The 16,374-nt window shown below is 42.2% G+C and overlaps 1 protein-coding gene across 7 annotated transcripts in view; it reads left to right on the forward strand.

The window, feature by feature from the left end:
• OCRL (OCRL inositol polyphosphate-5-phosphatase) overlaps positions 1–16,374 on the forward strand; it is a 62,683-nt gene that overhangs the window by 15,916 nt on the left and 30,393 nt on the right. For 6 of the 7 annotated variants that reach the window (XM_051827497.2, XM_070066466.1, XM_051827498.1 and 3 more), the window contains 9 exons: positions 366–404; positions 10,026–10,136; positions 10,536–10,625; positions 11,209–11,329; positions 11,416–11,577; positions 13,457–13,558; positions 14,086–14,200; positions 15,676–15,792; positions 15,887–16,074. In XM_051827497.2, the coding sequence (XP_051683457.1) occupies positions 11,241–11,329; positions 11,416–11,577; positions 13,457–13,558; positions 14,086–14,200; positions 15,676–15,792; positions 15,887–16,074 (773 nt within the window). In that variant the 5' untranslated portion in view covers positions 366–404; positions 10,026–10,136; positions 10,536–10,625; positions 11,209–11,240. The remainder of the gene's footprint in view (positions 1–365; positions 405–10,025; positions 10,137–10,535; positions 10,626–11,208; positions 11,330–11,415; positions 11,578–13,456; positions 13,559–14,085; positions 14,201–15,675; positions 15,793–15,886; positions 16,075–16,374) is intronic. The other variant, XM_017349742.3, reaches the window with a different exon arrangement.

A 16,374-nucleotide genomic window follows, 5' to 3' on the forward strand; every position in this document is an offset into this window, starting at 1 on the left:
GCGCGCTGCGCGGAACCGAAGCCAGGAGCCAGGTGCTTCCTCCTGGTCTCCCATGCGAGTGCAGGGCCCAAGCACTTGGGCCATCCTCCGCTGCCTTCCTAGGCCACAGCAGAGAGCTGGCCTGGAAGAGGGGCAACCGGGACAGAATCCAGCGCCCCAGCCAGGACTAGAACCCAGGGTGCCGGCGCCGCAGGTGGAGGATTAGCCTAGTGAGCCGCGGCACCGGCCCCAACAAAGGATTTTTAAATGTGTTCTAAGATGTAGTAGTAGTGACCTAGCGAAGCAGTACTCAGGTAAGCTTGTACTTCTTTCGCTTATAAAGAATGGTTTTCTTTTCCCTAATCTGTTCTTTGTCTCTTCTTTAGAAGCAGAAGAAACTCTTTTGATTGACATAGCTTCAAACAGTGAGTATCTCTCTGAGTTGGTTTTCACTCAACAAATATTTACTTGCATACTCTATATATTTACCTTTGGGTAAATATATATATATATACCTTTGGGAGCACAGCTTTCCTTTTGCTATCTTATTCTGTAGTCACCATTTTCTTGAAGCAGCCATACAGATTAGCGCTGTCTTACAAAAACAGGCTATGCCTAAGAAAAAACAGGTGGCTGATAAGAATCTTTGTAAATATTAAAAATATGATTGATGCTCTAATGCTGTACTTCTCTGAGCTAATAATACTGTTGTTACTGAAATCATGGCTGTGGAGTTGATTGTAGGAAGGGGTAGTAAGCAGTATGTCTAAAGTACATGAGATATATGGGTGTTTTTTTTTAACTGCTGTTATAAGCTTGACTCTACCTTCTTTTTATTTTTTGTGTATTAATTCATAACGGTCTCCTGTTATGGAGGCTGCACAGTCCCTTAAATTGCTTGTCTAGGTATTTCTTCTCTATCTTAAAGTAGTTTTGGACTTTTACTTAAGCTGCATCCCCTCAGGGCATCCCTTTATCTTCGAGAACATAGTCTTCCTTTTCTCTGATTCTGTTCTCTCATTTTTATCTGTTCGAGGCGAATTGTCATCCGCTTTCTGTGCAAGCTGTTCTTTGTTTATCTAATTGTGCTGTGTTCTGAGGAGGAGAAAATGGGGACTTGAGTGCTACGTGACTGCTGTGTGGTTGCTATGGAAAAGAGCATCTGACCACATGAGTCTAAATCAGACAGGTTGTCTTATCTCTTGATTGAGTCCTTGGATGAGTGGAGCTTGGCACTTACCTTGGAGCTATTTTGTTTAGACATAGTCCCTGTCCTCGGCACCCTTGATTTATATTGAGTGATTTAGGTAGGCTTTTTCTACTTTGGGTTTTATTCATCTCCTCCCTCCCACCCACCCCCCACCCCCGCCCCGCACATGTATTTTGAAAGTCTTAAAAGGGTGTTCCTGAAACACTAAATAAATTCAATAGCTAGCTTCTGTTGCAGGTATCCAAGGGAGAAAATAATATCTATATCTTCTTGTACTTAGAGAAGAGAAGGCAAAACACTAAAAATGCAACACGGCAGGCAGGACAGGCATTTCTGTAGAAACTGACATCACTGCCGAAATAAGATACAGAAATGGCTTGTTCTAGGTTTTTGATCCAAAGCTGAAAAGTAAAACTGAGATGTTTTATAAACACCTGTTTTACAATACTGGTGTTGCTATAACCTCTCGTACATAGATATTAGGCATATGTTGCTATGTGTAGAGTTCAAGTATTGGATTATAGGGAAAAAATAGTTCAGTGGCCACTTGGATAAAATCCTTTGCTTCCTCTGCCCGTTTAGTAAACCAGATGTTTATCTTGATCCTTGGCCTTCAGATCTATGCTTTAGGAACACACAGTGTGTGGTAGGAGGGAGACCCTGGGTTTCTCAGGCAAACCTGGTTTTAGTGTATTTTTCCATTGCCTATATGCTGGTATTAAATAATTTTAATTTTTTCTGATTATAGAGATAATACAACTTTATTGTATATAATTCATAAATTCAGACAAGTTTAAAATTTCAAATTCAATTTATTCTTCTGCAGTTTAGAGATCACCACTGTAGTTAACATTTTATTGTATTTTTCTCTAGTATTTTATTGATTTTTTTACATAATTGGATCATCATATATAGTGTTTTTATAAAGATTTATTTATTTATTTGAAAGGCAGAGTTACAGAGAGAGAAACAGAGAGAGAGCTAGATCTTCCATCTGCTAATTCACTCCCCAAATGGCTGCAACGGCCAGAGCTATGCTAATCTGAAGTCAGGAGCCAGGAGCTTCTTCCAGGTCTCCCATGTGGGTGCAGGGGCCCAAGGACTTGGACCATCTTCCACTACTTTCCCAGGCCATTGCAGAGAGCTGGATTGGAAGTGGAGCAGCCAGGACTTGAACCGGCGCCCATATGGGATGCCGGCACTGCCGATGGTGGCTCCACCCACTGTGCCACAGCCCCAGCCCCTACATTGTCTTTTATATCTCTGGGTAAAATTTGTAGTCTCTTTATAACTTTTTTTAGGTAAAATATATTGTAGTAGATTCTATTTGCTGCCATTTGGAGCAGAACTTAGTTTCTGTTATCTTCTAGTTGCTCTTGTTAGTGTGCAGAACAGCTACTGAATTCTGGATATGTACCTTTTATGCAGCTACTTCCCTGAAATTTATTTTTTTAACATTGTCTTCTGTTTATTTTTTATTTTGGTAAATAGCCTCAATCATCTGCAGATAATAATGTTGTCCTCTTTTTAGTAGTTATAACTATTAGTTTTGCTACTCATTTTGCTGAACCAATGAGAATTTAGGACAAAGTGTTGAATAATGGGTGATGATCTTTATTTAGCTCCTTTAGTGGTATTTTACTGTTAAGGACATTATTGTCTATTGATTTGACAGATTGTTATTTTTAAAAACATACTGACAAATTGCATTTACTTCAAGTCTGTGTGTACTTATGAATCTATGCTGAATTTTGTCATCTGTCTTCAGTAGTTATGGAGATGGTTATATTTTTCTTCCTTATTTGACCTATTGATGGACTATATTGTACTTCTTTCCTAATATTAAACACTCCCTAATTCATTGTTCAGCAAATATTTGGTGAGTGCTGTCTGTTTGCCAGGCATGGTTGTAAGTGCTACAGAATCAATAGAGAACAATATAGCTGAGGTTACTACTGCTTTGAGTTTTGCTTCTGTGTTGTTTGATACTAGTGTCACATGGAAGCCTATAACTCGCTAATTCATTCTGTAAAAATAGGAATGTGTTTTAGGTGCCAGGTACCCTGCTAGGTTCTAGGGACATGGAAGGACTCAATGTCGTCATGGTCAGTGATGAATTTTAATGTGAGAAAAAGACTTTAAACTGATAAGGTACAGATACTTAATAGTTGCAGTTTTGATAAATGCTATCAAGAAATGCAAAGAGTTTATAAGAGTGATGAGTAAATTAGGCAGAATGATCAGAGAAGACCACTTTGAATAAGTGACATTTAAACTGAGACCAGAGGAACTACGTAGGAGACAGGTGAAGATGGAGGAGGGAAGACAGATAAAGGGAACTGTAAGGGCTTGGGCAGGCTAGGGCCGCATCTGGGAGAATTCTGTAAGCCATGGTATTGAATCTGGATTTCTTGATTTAAAAAAAAAAATGGGAAGAATAGAAAGGATTTTCTGCCATAGTAGAGAGACTACTTAGGGGAGGCTGTTTTCATGGAATAAGTTAGAGAATATGATGGAAGAAGAAATGGAGATAAGCAGACAGATTTGATCAATGTTTTTGGAGGGAAAATGAATAGGAATTGGCTTGGCTGTAAGAGATGAGAGAAGTGTCAAGCATGAATCTCAGTTTTCTGACATGAATGTGGATGATGGCACCATTTGCATAATTGCAGAAAGAAAGAGTTTTCCTTTTCCGGCGGGGGGAGGAATCATGAATTCAGTTTTGGCATGTTGGGTTTCAGATTTCCTGGAGACATTTGGATGTTGATGATCAGTTGGCAGCAGAATATGTGCATCAAGAGTTCAGGATAAAGGTCTGGGCCGCTAGCACATAGATGGTATTTGAGAGCATGAGGGAGGACATGACTGTGGAGAGAATCTTGCTATCCAGTACAGGAGCCACTAACTGAATGTGCCTATTTCAGTTAATTAGAAATGCAGCTCCTCTGTTGCAGTAGTCACATTTCAGATGCTTGTTAGTGACGTGGGTGGTTATTAGCTACCATCTTGGACCATGCATTATAGAACATGAACATCATCACAGAAAATCCTATTGGACAATGCTGGTATAGAATGAGGAAAATATTTAGGATTGAACTTGAAGAACACTTATTTTCAAAGGTTAGAGAGAGAGATTCTTGATGGGTCACTAAAAATTAGTAATAACAGAAAAGGAGAGAAATTAGATGAATGTAGTATCCAGAAGCCTTTGGAAGAAATTATTTTAAGCAGGGATTAACTGTTTATTTCTGCTAATAGATCTGAAAAGATATCTGAAGATTATCCATTGCATTTAGCAGTATGGACGTTATTGGCGATTTAGCAAGGCAGTTTCAGAGGGGTAGTAGAAGTCATATTGGAATGGATGAAAAAGAATGGGAGGTAGACAAGTAGTGACTATGTTTTATAAAGAAAGCTTGACTGTTGGGGGCACTGTAGAGATGAACTGGAGTTGGAGGAAAATATGGAGTCCAGGAAAGGTTTTGTTTTTTGGATATGAAAGACTTCTGAACAAGTTTTCATGCTGATGGGGAAGAGCCTGTGAAAGGGAAAGATTAAAGATATGGGGGTGTGTTTAGAGAATGGTTGCAAGTATAAGACCCCTAGAAGGAATGGGAGGAATTGTAGTTCAGTGTGAAAGTGGCCTCTTTTGTTGTTGTTTTTAAAGATTCATCCATTCGATGCCGGCGCCGTGGCTCAATAGGCTAATCCTCCGCCTTGCAGCGCCAGCACACCGGGTTCTGGTCCCGGTCGGGGCGCCGGATTCTGTCCCGGTTGCCCCTCTTCCAGGCCAACTCTCTGCTGTGGCCCAGGAGTGCAGTGGAGGATGGCCCAAGTGCTTGGGCCCTGCACCCGCATGGGAGACCAGGAGAAGCACCTGGCTCCTGCCATCGGATCAGCGCGGTGCGCCGGCTGCAGTGCATGGGCCGCGGCGGCCATTGGAGGGTGAACCAACGGCAAAAGGAAGACCTTTCTCTCTGTCTCTCTCTCTCACTGTCCACTCTGCCTGTCAAAAAAAAAAAGATTCATTCATTCATTCACTCATTTGAAAGGCAGAATCAGAGAGAGAGAGAGAGATCTTCCATCTGCTAGTTTACTCCCCAAATGGCCACAACAGCCAGGCCTGGACCAGGCTAAAACTAGGATCCAGGAACTCCATCCAGGGCTTCCATGTGGGTGGCAGTGGCCCAGATACTTGAGCCATCATTCACTGCTTCCCAGGCATATCAACAGGGAACTGGATCAGACACAGGCAGCCAGGACTTGAAATGGCTCTTAGATATGGAATGGAATGCTGCTGTCACAAGTGACAGCTTAACCTGCTGTGCCACAGCACAGGCCCTCCCCCACCCCGTGAAGGTGGCCTTGACAAGAGGAATCTTTTTTTTTTAAGAGAAGTTCATTTTCTTTCTTTTTTTTTATTTGACAGGTAGTTATAGACAGAGACAGAGAGAAAGGTCTTCCTTCCGTTGGTTCACCCCCCCCCCCCAAATGGCCACCACAGCCAGCACTATGCCGATCCGAAGCCAGGAGCCAGGTGCTTCCTTCTGGTCTCCCATGCGGGTGCAGGGACCCAAGCACTTGGGCCATCCTCCACTGCCTTCCCAGGCCACAGCTGAGAGCTGGACTGAAAGAGGAGCAACTGGGACTAGAACCTGGTGCCCATATGGGATGCCAGCGCGCGCCACAGGTGGAGGATTAACCAAGTGAGCCACGGGAATCTTCTTCCTTGTATCCAAAGGGAAAGGAGGGGATGTGTACACATACAGGTAGTTTTCCATGTGGTGGCTTCTTTTTTCTCTAAAGTATAAGGTAAAGCAGTCTGCTTGGAATGAGAAGCCTTGTGAAGAGGAAAACCCAGTATTTGAGGATAAATGAGAAGGTATGAAATAGTTCTTCCAGGTCGTAGTAGGAAATGACTTGACTGTGGAAACTTAAGATTTCTTCCTAAGAGAGAAGGTACAGTTGAGGTTGGCAATCAAGAATTTATAATTAGGAGCAGCATAATAGCACAGTGGATTAAGCCTCCATCTGGGACACGAACATCCCACGTTAGAGTACCTGAGGTCAACTCCTACTTCTCCCTCTGCTTCCTAGCCAGCTTCCTGTTAATGCACCTAGGAGGCAGCAGGTAATGGCTCAAGCATTGAGTCTCTGCAAACCACTTGGGAGACCTGCATGGAATTTCTGGCTCCTGGCTTCAGCCCTGCCTAACCTCAGCTGTTGGGAGCATTTGGAGAGTGAACCAGCAACAGAAGCGCTATCTCTCCCACTTTCTCTGTCATTCTACTTTTCAAATAAATAAAAATGAGCATGTAAACATTTAAAAAATAAGTAACAATAAGAGAAGAACTTACAATTAAAACTCTATGTGTGTGTTGGGGAGGTGGGGGTTTACCCCTCTGGTTGCTTAGGCATAAGTGCACAGAAGGCAATTAGTTGGATTCCTGAGAATTGGAATTTGATTAGGCAGGGGCGTGGAAAAACAGAGATAAAGCAATTCTGGGCTTTTGCAACAGTGTAATGATGACATCCGTTTGATAAACACGGGAGTGAAAGCAGGAAGGAGCTGATGGATAAGTGAGAGCATGGAGGAGTCAGTGGACTGGAGATTTCCATGAGGTCAAAGAACAATTACAGTGGGAATAATGAGCAACTGAGTTGGAAGGCATAACAGATCAGAGTGGGGCATCCGAATCAGAGGTTTGTGAGGTGGTGGTGTTTGTATGATGAAAAAAATATCCAAGGCATAACAGGGAGTGACAGCTAAGGTGGAGAGGGAAGGTCGTTGGATGAGGAAGTTGAAGGTGTTTTATGGGTTTTCTATGCTGATTTTAAAGGGCCTCAAAGTTATGGCAGGAGATTGAGTGGAGAGGAAGGCATATTAGACTGGCATTGAATCCTAGATTTGAAGTTTCTGTGAGGGTTCTGGATAGTCTTATAGAGTAGGAAAAGGAAGATGTTGGCTACAGCCCAGTGGGTGAGTCTCAAAGAAGAAAGGATTTTTTTCCTAAGGGAGCAGTAGAGGGAATGGTGTAGATAGTATTAGGACAAATAAGGACACCAACCTTAAATTACATCAGGTGTGAGAGAATATTAAAATTACATTTCTTTTGATGCAGAAAATGTTGAAATCCGTGGATACAGGGACCTTAAAAAGTTTGTAAAACAGATGTGCATGTTATGAACAAAAATGCATGGATTTCAACATACTTTCTATCTAAACAAACATTTTAATTCCGTTTTTCCACAACCATTTTAAAGTCTCTTCACCAACAGCTTCAGTTAAGAGGGCTGCAGGGGAACTACTCTGCTTTTCAGTCTGGATGCGTGTAGAATCAGCTTGAGAGCATTTTTAAAACTACCAGTGCCTGTAGTTCACACTCAGAGAGTCCATCGTGATTGTCCTGGAGTGGGCCCCGCTGTCAGTATTCCCTGAAAGTGACTCTGAGGGCGTTCCTCCTTAGTATAATGGTGAGTATCCCCACCTGTCATGCGGGAGACCGGGGTTTGATTCCCTGAGGGGGAGGCGTCCCGCTGCAGTTTAGGCCGGCGCCGCGGCTCACTAGGCTAATCCTCCGCCTAGCAGCACCGGCACACTGGGTTCTAGTTCCGGTCGGGGCGCCGGATTCTGTCCCGGTTGCCCCTCTTCCAGGCCAGCTCTCTGCTGTGGCCCAGGAGTGCAGTGGAGGATGGCCCAGGTGCTTGGGCCCTGCACCCCATGGGAGACCAGGATAAGTACCTGGCTCCTGCCATCGGATCAGCGCGGTACGCTGGCCGCAGCACGCTGGCCGCAGCACGCTGGCCACAGCAGCCATTGGAGGGTGAACCAACGGCAAAGGAAGACCTTTCTCTCTGTCTCTCTCTCTTACTGTCCACTCTGCCTGTCAAAAAAAAAAATAAATTAAAAAAAAAAGAAAGTGACTCTGGTGATTTTAATGCATCCGTAGTTGACAACTACTGAGAGGCTCAGGGAATGCTCAGACAGAGCTGAGGATTGAGGAGTGCTTGCTGACTACAGAAGTCCAGAGCGTTTTCTCATGGAGGAAGAGGAGAAGGTTGGGTCATGGGATAATTTGTTCTCTTTTCCAAGCAGCATGCGGAGAGAGCAGCCATGGTTATTTTGTAAGCAATTTCTGGAATCTTCCGGCTGTTAAATAGGTCAGCTTTTTATTTGTTAAAATATATCTTCAAGAATTGTGGGAGAGGGAATTTGTGTTCTTGTTCTCAATTTCTGTCAGATGGGAACTATTCTTTTGTAATTATTTTTAATATAAATTATCTGAGAGGGAGGACATGTTATACTCTGAAGGAGTTTTTCTTTATATCTTCAAGGCTGCTCCTGCTTGACACTTTATTCATTTTCTCTCTTTCCCCCCCCTTACAATGGCACTTTCATTTTCTTATCCTTGCCTTCTTTCGCATTTTTCCTCCTTTTTTCTCTCTTCTCCTTCTGATCAATAATTTTACTTTCCTTTTAAAAGCTCATTCTGTGAAGATAGAAACAACAGGAAATGCAAAGGACAAACAGAGCTGTAGAAGTGAATTTGCACTCTAAACAACTAGGATTTTCGTTTCATTTTATCATTTCTTTCTTATTTAGAAGTGTGAAAGAATCTGATTCAGCAGTCATTCATTAAATATCTTTTGTCTGTAGAGTTTGACAGTGCTGTCACCAATAGAGTGATCAACCAGCCCTGTTTGCCGGGGACTTCCTTAGCATTGAAAAGTCCCAAGTTGTAGGAAGCCCCTCAGTTCCAGACAACCCAGGGACAGTTAGTCACCCCAGACCAGAGGTAGAGAACCTTTTTTCTTCCAAGCGCCATTTGGGTATTTATAACATCATCTGTGGGCCACACAAAATTTTCAATTTAAAAATTAGCCTCTGTCAAGTCACTGAATTTCAAGTCCCACCTGCAGTTGCCTCGGTAGGGTCAGTCCAAATAATTTTCCAGGTCTTATACAGGCTATGAGCTGGATGATCATCAGAAGCGTTGAACAATCTGTGTATGCAGCCTGCCTCTTGCCCTTAAGGAGCGTACAGTTTTCAGGGGCATGAGAAAGCAACTTGTGTAATAAAGCAGAATAAGAATGTGAACATTGGTTTCCTAGATCACCATATCCAGTTATACAGATGACAGCTACAGGGCATCAGAAGGGGGGGGGGGCATTAAAATCTTAGGTCATGTTGTGTCTGATTCTACTATTCTTCAAGTTGCCTATATTGAACAAACCATGCCCAGACATAGGTCACTACATTGCTTTTGTAAGTTTAAGACATACATCTTTCACTTGAGATAATGAGGTATGGATGCTTCTTTCAGGATACATGGAACCAATCCCACTGTTCTTTTCTTTTTAGCAGTTTGTAAATTAATATGCTCATATGAACACACTGACCTACTTCCTTTATTCCATTCGCATTTCAGATACACTCACTGTATGATCTAGATGTGAAATGGTAGGGATTTCCAGCTAGGGGAAAGAGGAGAGTGGTTGAGCAGTTTATCTTTTGCTAGACTTCGGAGGCCCCCGCATTGACATCTGAGAGGGAAATCAGAATGCAAGCAGCTGTGATTCCAGCGTGTGTCCTGTCACTAAATCTGGCTGACATTGCTCATGAGTCCTAGGAGTGCTCACTTCCTTAGGATTTCATCTCTGCATCACCCCTACCCCTCTTTGCTCAGTCCCTCAATCTTATACATGTGCTCGCTACTTTAGAGGGCTGGAATATTTCTGATCTGGACCTTCTCCTACTAACCTTATAAGTGGAGGCTCTGATCCCAAGAAAACATTGTATCAGTATATATGTGTGTGAATTTCAATTCTTTTTAAGGTGGCTGCAAAATTCGGATTCAAGGGGACTGGACCAGAGAGCGCCGCTTCGAAATTCCTGACGAGGAACACTGTCTGAAGTTCTTGTCAGAAGTGCTCGCTGCTCAGGAAGGTAACTCAGCGCTCAGCAGTTTTCCTTCTGCTATGTCAGTGGAAGTGCGATTCTGACCTGCTGATACAGAGGCAAGTGGCTGAATGCCGAGTGGCTCACCCTTTGAGCTCTGATGGCTGATAAGGACAGGTTAGGGAACAAGTCTGTCCAGCTTTACAGACATGGAGTCTTTTTCGTCTCCAGTGCCATGGCAAGCATAGTTTAACCACAGAGTGTGATCTTGCTTTTGCCTCCAGGTCACCTCACCGCTGCCCTCATTTCCTTAGTCTCTTCCATTATAGTCAAGAATGGTGATAACTCCCACATGTCGGGAGTGTTGACTGAATGGATTTAGGTTGTGATAAACTGCATTCAGATGAAGGGCTCCCCAGTTTCTGATCATAACCCTTACCTCTCCAGCTCAGTCACAACTTCTTGTTCCGGAGCAGAGAGACTCATCCAGCTGGTACCAGAAATTAGACACTAAGGAGAAACCTTCTGCTTTTTCAGGTACTGAAAGGATTCTTTCCCCTCCAGTTGCTGTGATCATTGCAGAGTCAGTAGATTTTTATCAGGCCAGATGAAATGATGTGTGGATTAAAGTCAGTGTCAAACACATTATCCTCTAGTGGTTTCATGCAGTCCCCGCCCACTGACTAATGTTCACTCTTAATCTTTTCTCTATTGTGGTAGCACTTCAGGAGCCAGCTTAGCAAAGTAATAATAATAAAAAAAAGTATAAATTCGAGAGCCAGATGACCTGGGTTTGAATCCCAAGTCTGGGATTTACTAGTTATATGACCTTGGTCAGGTTGCTCAACAACCTTGAGCTCCAAGTTTCCTGTTCTGTGGCATTGGAAGATTTTTAATAGCACCCACCTCGTGGAGTTTTTATAGAAGTTGGTTAAGGGAGATAATAGTATAGTCCCTTATTGTCAGTGAAGACACACTATGTTAAGTCTTTAATGAATGTTAGCTGTTACTATTCAAGTAATGCCACTGATCAAATCATGATCAAGTCAAAGCCCCATCTACCCTGGATGTGTTGGATGTTAATTTTTCCCCCTTTGACTTTGGGTTCTATGTCCTTCAGGGCTTCTTGGATTTGAGGATAATTTTTCAACTATGAATTTGGACAAGAAAATAAATTCACAAAATCAGCCTATGGGGACTCATCGGGAACCCCCACCCCCACCCCCTTCTGTGAACAGGATGTAAGTCCTATGTTGAAACCTATTTCCCCGTAGGACACTGAAATTTCAGGCAATTTTACTTTTGAATTTATCATTTATTTTCTAAGGCTGCCACGTGAAAAAGACACTACTAACAAGGAACAACCCAAAGTAACTAACACCATGCGAAAGCTCTTTGTACCAAATACCCAGTCTGGGCAACGGGAGGGCCTCATCAAACACATCCTGGCAAAGCGAGAGAAAGAGTATGTCAACATTCAGAGTTTCAGGTTAGTCTCTTTTCTACCTACTGATGCTTTCTGTAGCATGGTAGCACTTCTGGAGTCAGCTTAGCAAAGTGGTAAAGAAAAGGTGTAGCATAGTTAGTAGGAAGGTAGGCATTTGGCCTCATGGTTAAGGCACCTACGTCCCATATCGGAGTCCTTGGGTTCAATGCCAACTCCTGACTCCAGCTTCCTGCTAATGCAGACCCTGGGACACAGCAGTAATAGCTCAACTGTGTGGGTTCCCAGCTTCAGCCCTGGCCTGGCCTAGAGCTGCTGCAGGCGGTTGGGGAGTGGGCCAGCAGATGGGAGTGCGTGCTCTCTCTCTCTCTCTCTCTCTCTCTGTCTTGTAAGATTTTTAAAATTTTCTAAATTATTTTAAGAAAGTATGGTTCTTTTCTTTTATTTATTCTAGAGACAAATACAGACAAAGAGAGCTCCCATCCACTGGTTCACTCCCCAAATGCTCACAGTGTCAGGACTGGGCCAGGTTGAAGTCAGGAGCCAGGAATTCAGCCCAGGTATCCTATGTGGGTGGCAGGGACCCAACTGCTTGAGCTGTTACGGCTATCTCCCCAGGGTCCATGATGACAGGAAGCTAGAATTGGGAGCCAGAGCCAGGAGTCAAGTTCAGGCACTCTGATATGGGATGTGGGCACCTTAACTGCTAAGCCAAATGCCTGCTCCAAGATTGGCCTTTGGTATTTAAGGTATTAGCTTTATTAAGAATCAAAGCTTGATAAAGGGAATGGTCATCAGATTCAAGCCCCTGTCTCTATGCTGGTCAGTAACATGCGTATACAAAATAATGCAGATGCTACAATTTCTCTTGGATTTTTCTAACTACTACTAATACCATGTCTCCTAATATTTCTATCCACTCTTAGGGAACCAAATCAAGCTCTCATATACTAGAGAATTATCCCCTAGCACATTTCATAAGCAAGTGTGTTTATCTATCTGGCCTGCTGAATTTTTTTTCCAGCCAATATTGGAAAATTAAAGCCCACCATTACCACTAGATCTTAACTTACTTACTTTGGTAAGTTAACTAAATAAAAATTTCACCCACTCCTCTTGATCGAGAGGTCTATCTTGAATTTTCCTCTGTATTAGTTTTCATTTCATCTTTACTCGTCAGTACTGTCTTTTCTAGACCTGGTATGTGTGGTGTTCGGGGTGGGGGTGTGATGTGGCATGGCATGTATTCCCCGATGTGTAAAGCAACAGCGCCTTTCTTGTCCTTCATGTACAGGATGTGCCCTTCTAGTCCAAGATTCCAGTCCCATCTTCTATCCCATCATGCCTCGTTTATTCTAATTTCATCATAACTATATCCTGATGCTGAAACCTCCAGTTGCTCACATTCCTCGTGATGCTTATATTCGTGTGAAAATGGTTAAGACAGTTGTGAGTTTTCCCTTCAGCTCTCCCCCTCACTACTTGATCTGCCTCATCAGAGTTTTTTTACGGAGACGTCCTTATAATTCCCTGGGACGTGAGTTCTTGGATTCAACTACAGCTCCGTATGGAACCACAATCCCTATTAGACTAGCTTGCGGCGTGAATACTCTTTCCCATCCCTGAGTTCCAGTTCAAGTAGGAGTTTGGATGGAGTTTAATTGAAAGCAATTAACTTTGTGTGTTCTAAGTAGAGACTTGGTTCCTTTCTGTAGGTTTACTTCATGTAAAATTTTAGAGAAAATAAATCCACCTGACTTTGTGTTATAGATGCAAGAGGTTTTTCTAATGTGTGTGGCAAAACATTTTGAGGAATTATGTTAGACTGTGCGAACATACCCTTGTAAAGAGGTGACAAGAGAGAGCTTCTGTTTGTTCACACATGATCTTTGTTTTCAAATTACTTTTTGGTGTTATATATTAGATTTTTTGTTGGAACTTGGAATGTGAATGGCCAGTCTCCAGATAGCGGGTTAGAACCTTGGCTGACCTGTGATCCGAATCCTCCTGATATCTACTGCATTGGGTAAAGAACACTTCTGGAATTTTCCTTTTCACTGTATGTTTGGTGTACGTGACCTTTTGCCTTCCTTTTTTTAAAAAAACTATTTGGTAAAAGCATATTATAGGCCATATGTGGAAATTAACTTGTGGATCAAATTTGTGAGACCAGAAAGGAAATGGTGTAAGGAAGCAACTAGTTCTCTCAAAACTCCTAGAAAACTGTATTCTGCATAGAAGCTGAGACCTGAGTTGGTTCTAACAGTGACTGTTCCTGGCATATAAAAGCAGAGCTGTACTTTTATCCCTCTTGGGAGATTTTTTGGTTTATTTTTGCATAACCTATGAGCATGTTGCTGGGAATTCTTTAGAAAGAAAGCCACTTGTCCTTACTGATAACCGAGGTGAATGGAGCAGTTTTATAAATTGTATTTTTCTTCCACTCTTTTTTTCATCTCATGTCTCAGCAAATGGGACAGGAGGTAGCCAGACATAATTATGAGATATGTACAGATCTCACATCCTTTTTATCTCACATCCTTTTTATCTCAGATTCCAAGAGCTGGACTTGAGCACAGAAGCCTTTTTCTACTTTGAGTCTGTGAAGGAACAAGAATGGTCCATGGCTGTGGAGAGGGGATTGAATTCCAAAGCCAAGTATAAGAAAGTAAGCTATAATTATGTGTCTTTTTAGTGTATGACTAAATAGAACTCACTGGGAGTTAGTCCATAATCTAGAACTTGTCCAAAAGAGTGGTTTAATTGAATTGTTGCCTCTGTGTAGTACCGGGATAGGGCGGAAGAATCCTTCATACATATTTCCTTGAAAAAAATTCCCTTAACTTTCTGATCTTATATTTTCATTACTTAGATAACTTTTAGAAAAAAAAAACTAGTATACTCATGTCAATAATAAACTCAGAATACATACATGGTAACTGATTTGCGCAGTAAATTGAAATTGTTCATTGACATGGTCAGAATTGTGTGCTTTGCAGAAAAACGGTATGAAGCATGTGGGTGCATAGAGTGTGCTTTGGAATCAGAGCAAGAATAAAGTATTGTGCAGTATATACGTGTATTGAAACGTCACATGGTACTCATAAATGTGTATGGTTTTTATGTTTTTAAAAAAAGCATTAATGAAATTTAAAGGAGTTCTAAACTTGAGTTTAAGTTGAGAAGAGAGTTGACTTTAACAAGGTGGATCTGTTTGTTGGTCTTTGGAAAGCATATGGTGGAGACATTGAGCTACCAGAAGAATTATTTTCATTAGGACATTAGGGAGCCGCCTTAGTAAGTTGCCTCTACATCTGCTAACTGTATGTAGGTAATAAAACCCTTGAAAAGTCCTCTTACACAGATCCCTGACTAATACATAGTTCGGATATGTTTTTAGCTCTCATTTTAAAAAATAATTGAAGTAAAAAGGATTGCTGTTTTCTATGTGTAAATTTCTTAGCCAACTAGAAATGAGAAACTTGGAACATACTGAGATAAGTGGCTTTATCTCTATTGTTTGAACTTTTAATGCTGCTTACTCCTGGTGTGCTGAAAAGTGATTAAAAGACTGTAGTATCTAGAGTTGAGTATACTCATTGTCCCTCAAAGCTTTCAACTCTTTTTTTTTTAAATGTGTGTATTTATTTGAGGGACAACGAGAGAAAGAGCACTCCCCTCTCCTCGTTCACTCCCCAGATGCTCACAATGGCTCTGAGTCCCAGGCTGAAGATAGGAGCCAAGGACTCAATCCTGGTCTCCACGTGGGTGGGTGACAGTGACCCGAATAGTTAAGTCCTCACCACTCCTTCTCAGGGTCTGCATTAGCTGGAAGCTGGAGTCAGAAGTGGAGCTGGCTGTCAAATCCAAGCACTCCAGTATGGGATGTGGGTGTCTTTAACCTCTAGGTCAAATGTCCAACCCAAGGCTTTTAACTCACATTGGTTAGAGTCAGGTTAGAGCTTCCCCCACAGAATTGTGGTTTCTATTGAATGGGGTCCACTAGCAAATTGAAGGATTTGGATTCAGACATGGGCATCGGCATCAGTATATCATCTTGGTGGAAAATTAGTTTTAGGAAGGTAGCTACATGACACAGAGTGAATTTAACCTTTGCCTTTTATAACTCCCTGGAACTCACAGGTTCAACTAGTCCGCCTTGTTGGGATGATGCTCCTTATATTTGCTAGAAAGGATCAGTATCGATATATCCGTGATATTGCTACAGAAACAGTTGGAACTGGAATCATGGGGAAAATGGTGAGTTACTTTGGAAATGAACTTGACTATTATTTGCATTCATGGGAAGTTCGATTGCTACTTGCGTGTACTAACTGAGTGTTCTTGCTAACAGGGAAACAAAGGTGGGGTAGCTGTGAGGTTCGTATTTCACAACACTACCTTTTGCATTGTCAATTCCCACCTGGCTGCCCATGTGGAAGACTTTGAGAGAAGGAACCAAGATTATAAGGACATCTGTGCGAGAATGAGTTTTGTGGTTCCAAATCAGACCCTCCCACAACTGAACATCATGAAACATGAGTGAGTGGTTAACTCTCCTGTGGCCTTTGACTAGTAGGCACAAGAAGAGATTAAACGTGACGAGAAGCTGTAGGGCTGTGAAGAGTGAGGGATTATCAATTAGGGATTGGGATCACAATGAACAGGGGGTTTTGAGGAATAGCAGACTCATTGAGGCAGAGAAAACGTGACATTAACAAAAGGTTAGTTGTATTAGTGGGGCATCTAGAGTAATGGTGAAGAGATCTGTCAGTTGCAGTTTTTTTTTTCTTTAAGGATTTTATGTATTTGAAAGAGCTAAAGAGAGAGAGGGAAAAACAG

This window comes from Oryctolagus cuniculus, chromosome X (assembly GCF_964237555.1).
Source record: "Oryctolagus cuniculus chromosome X, mOryCun1.1, whole genome shotgun sequence".
In the NCBI taxonomy this organism is placed as follows: Eukaryota; Metazoa; Chordata; class Mammalia; order Lagomorpha; family Leporidae; genus Oryctolagus; species Oryctolagus cuniculus.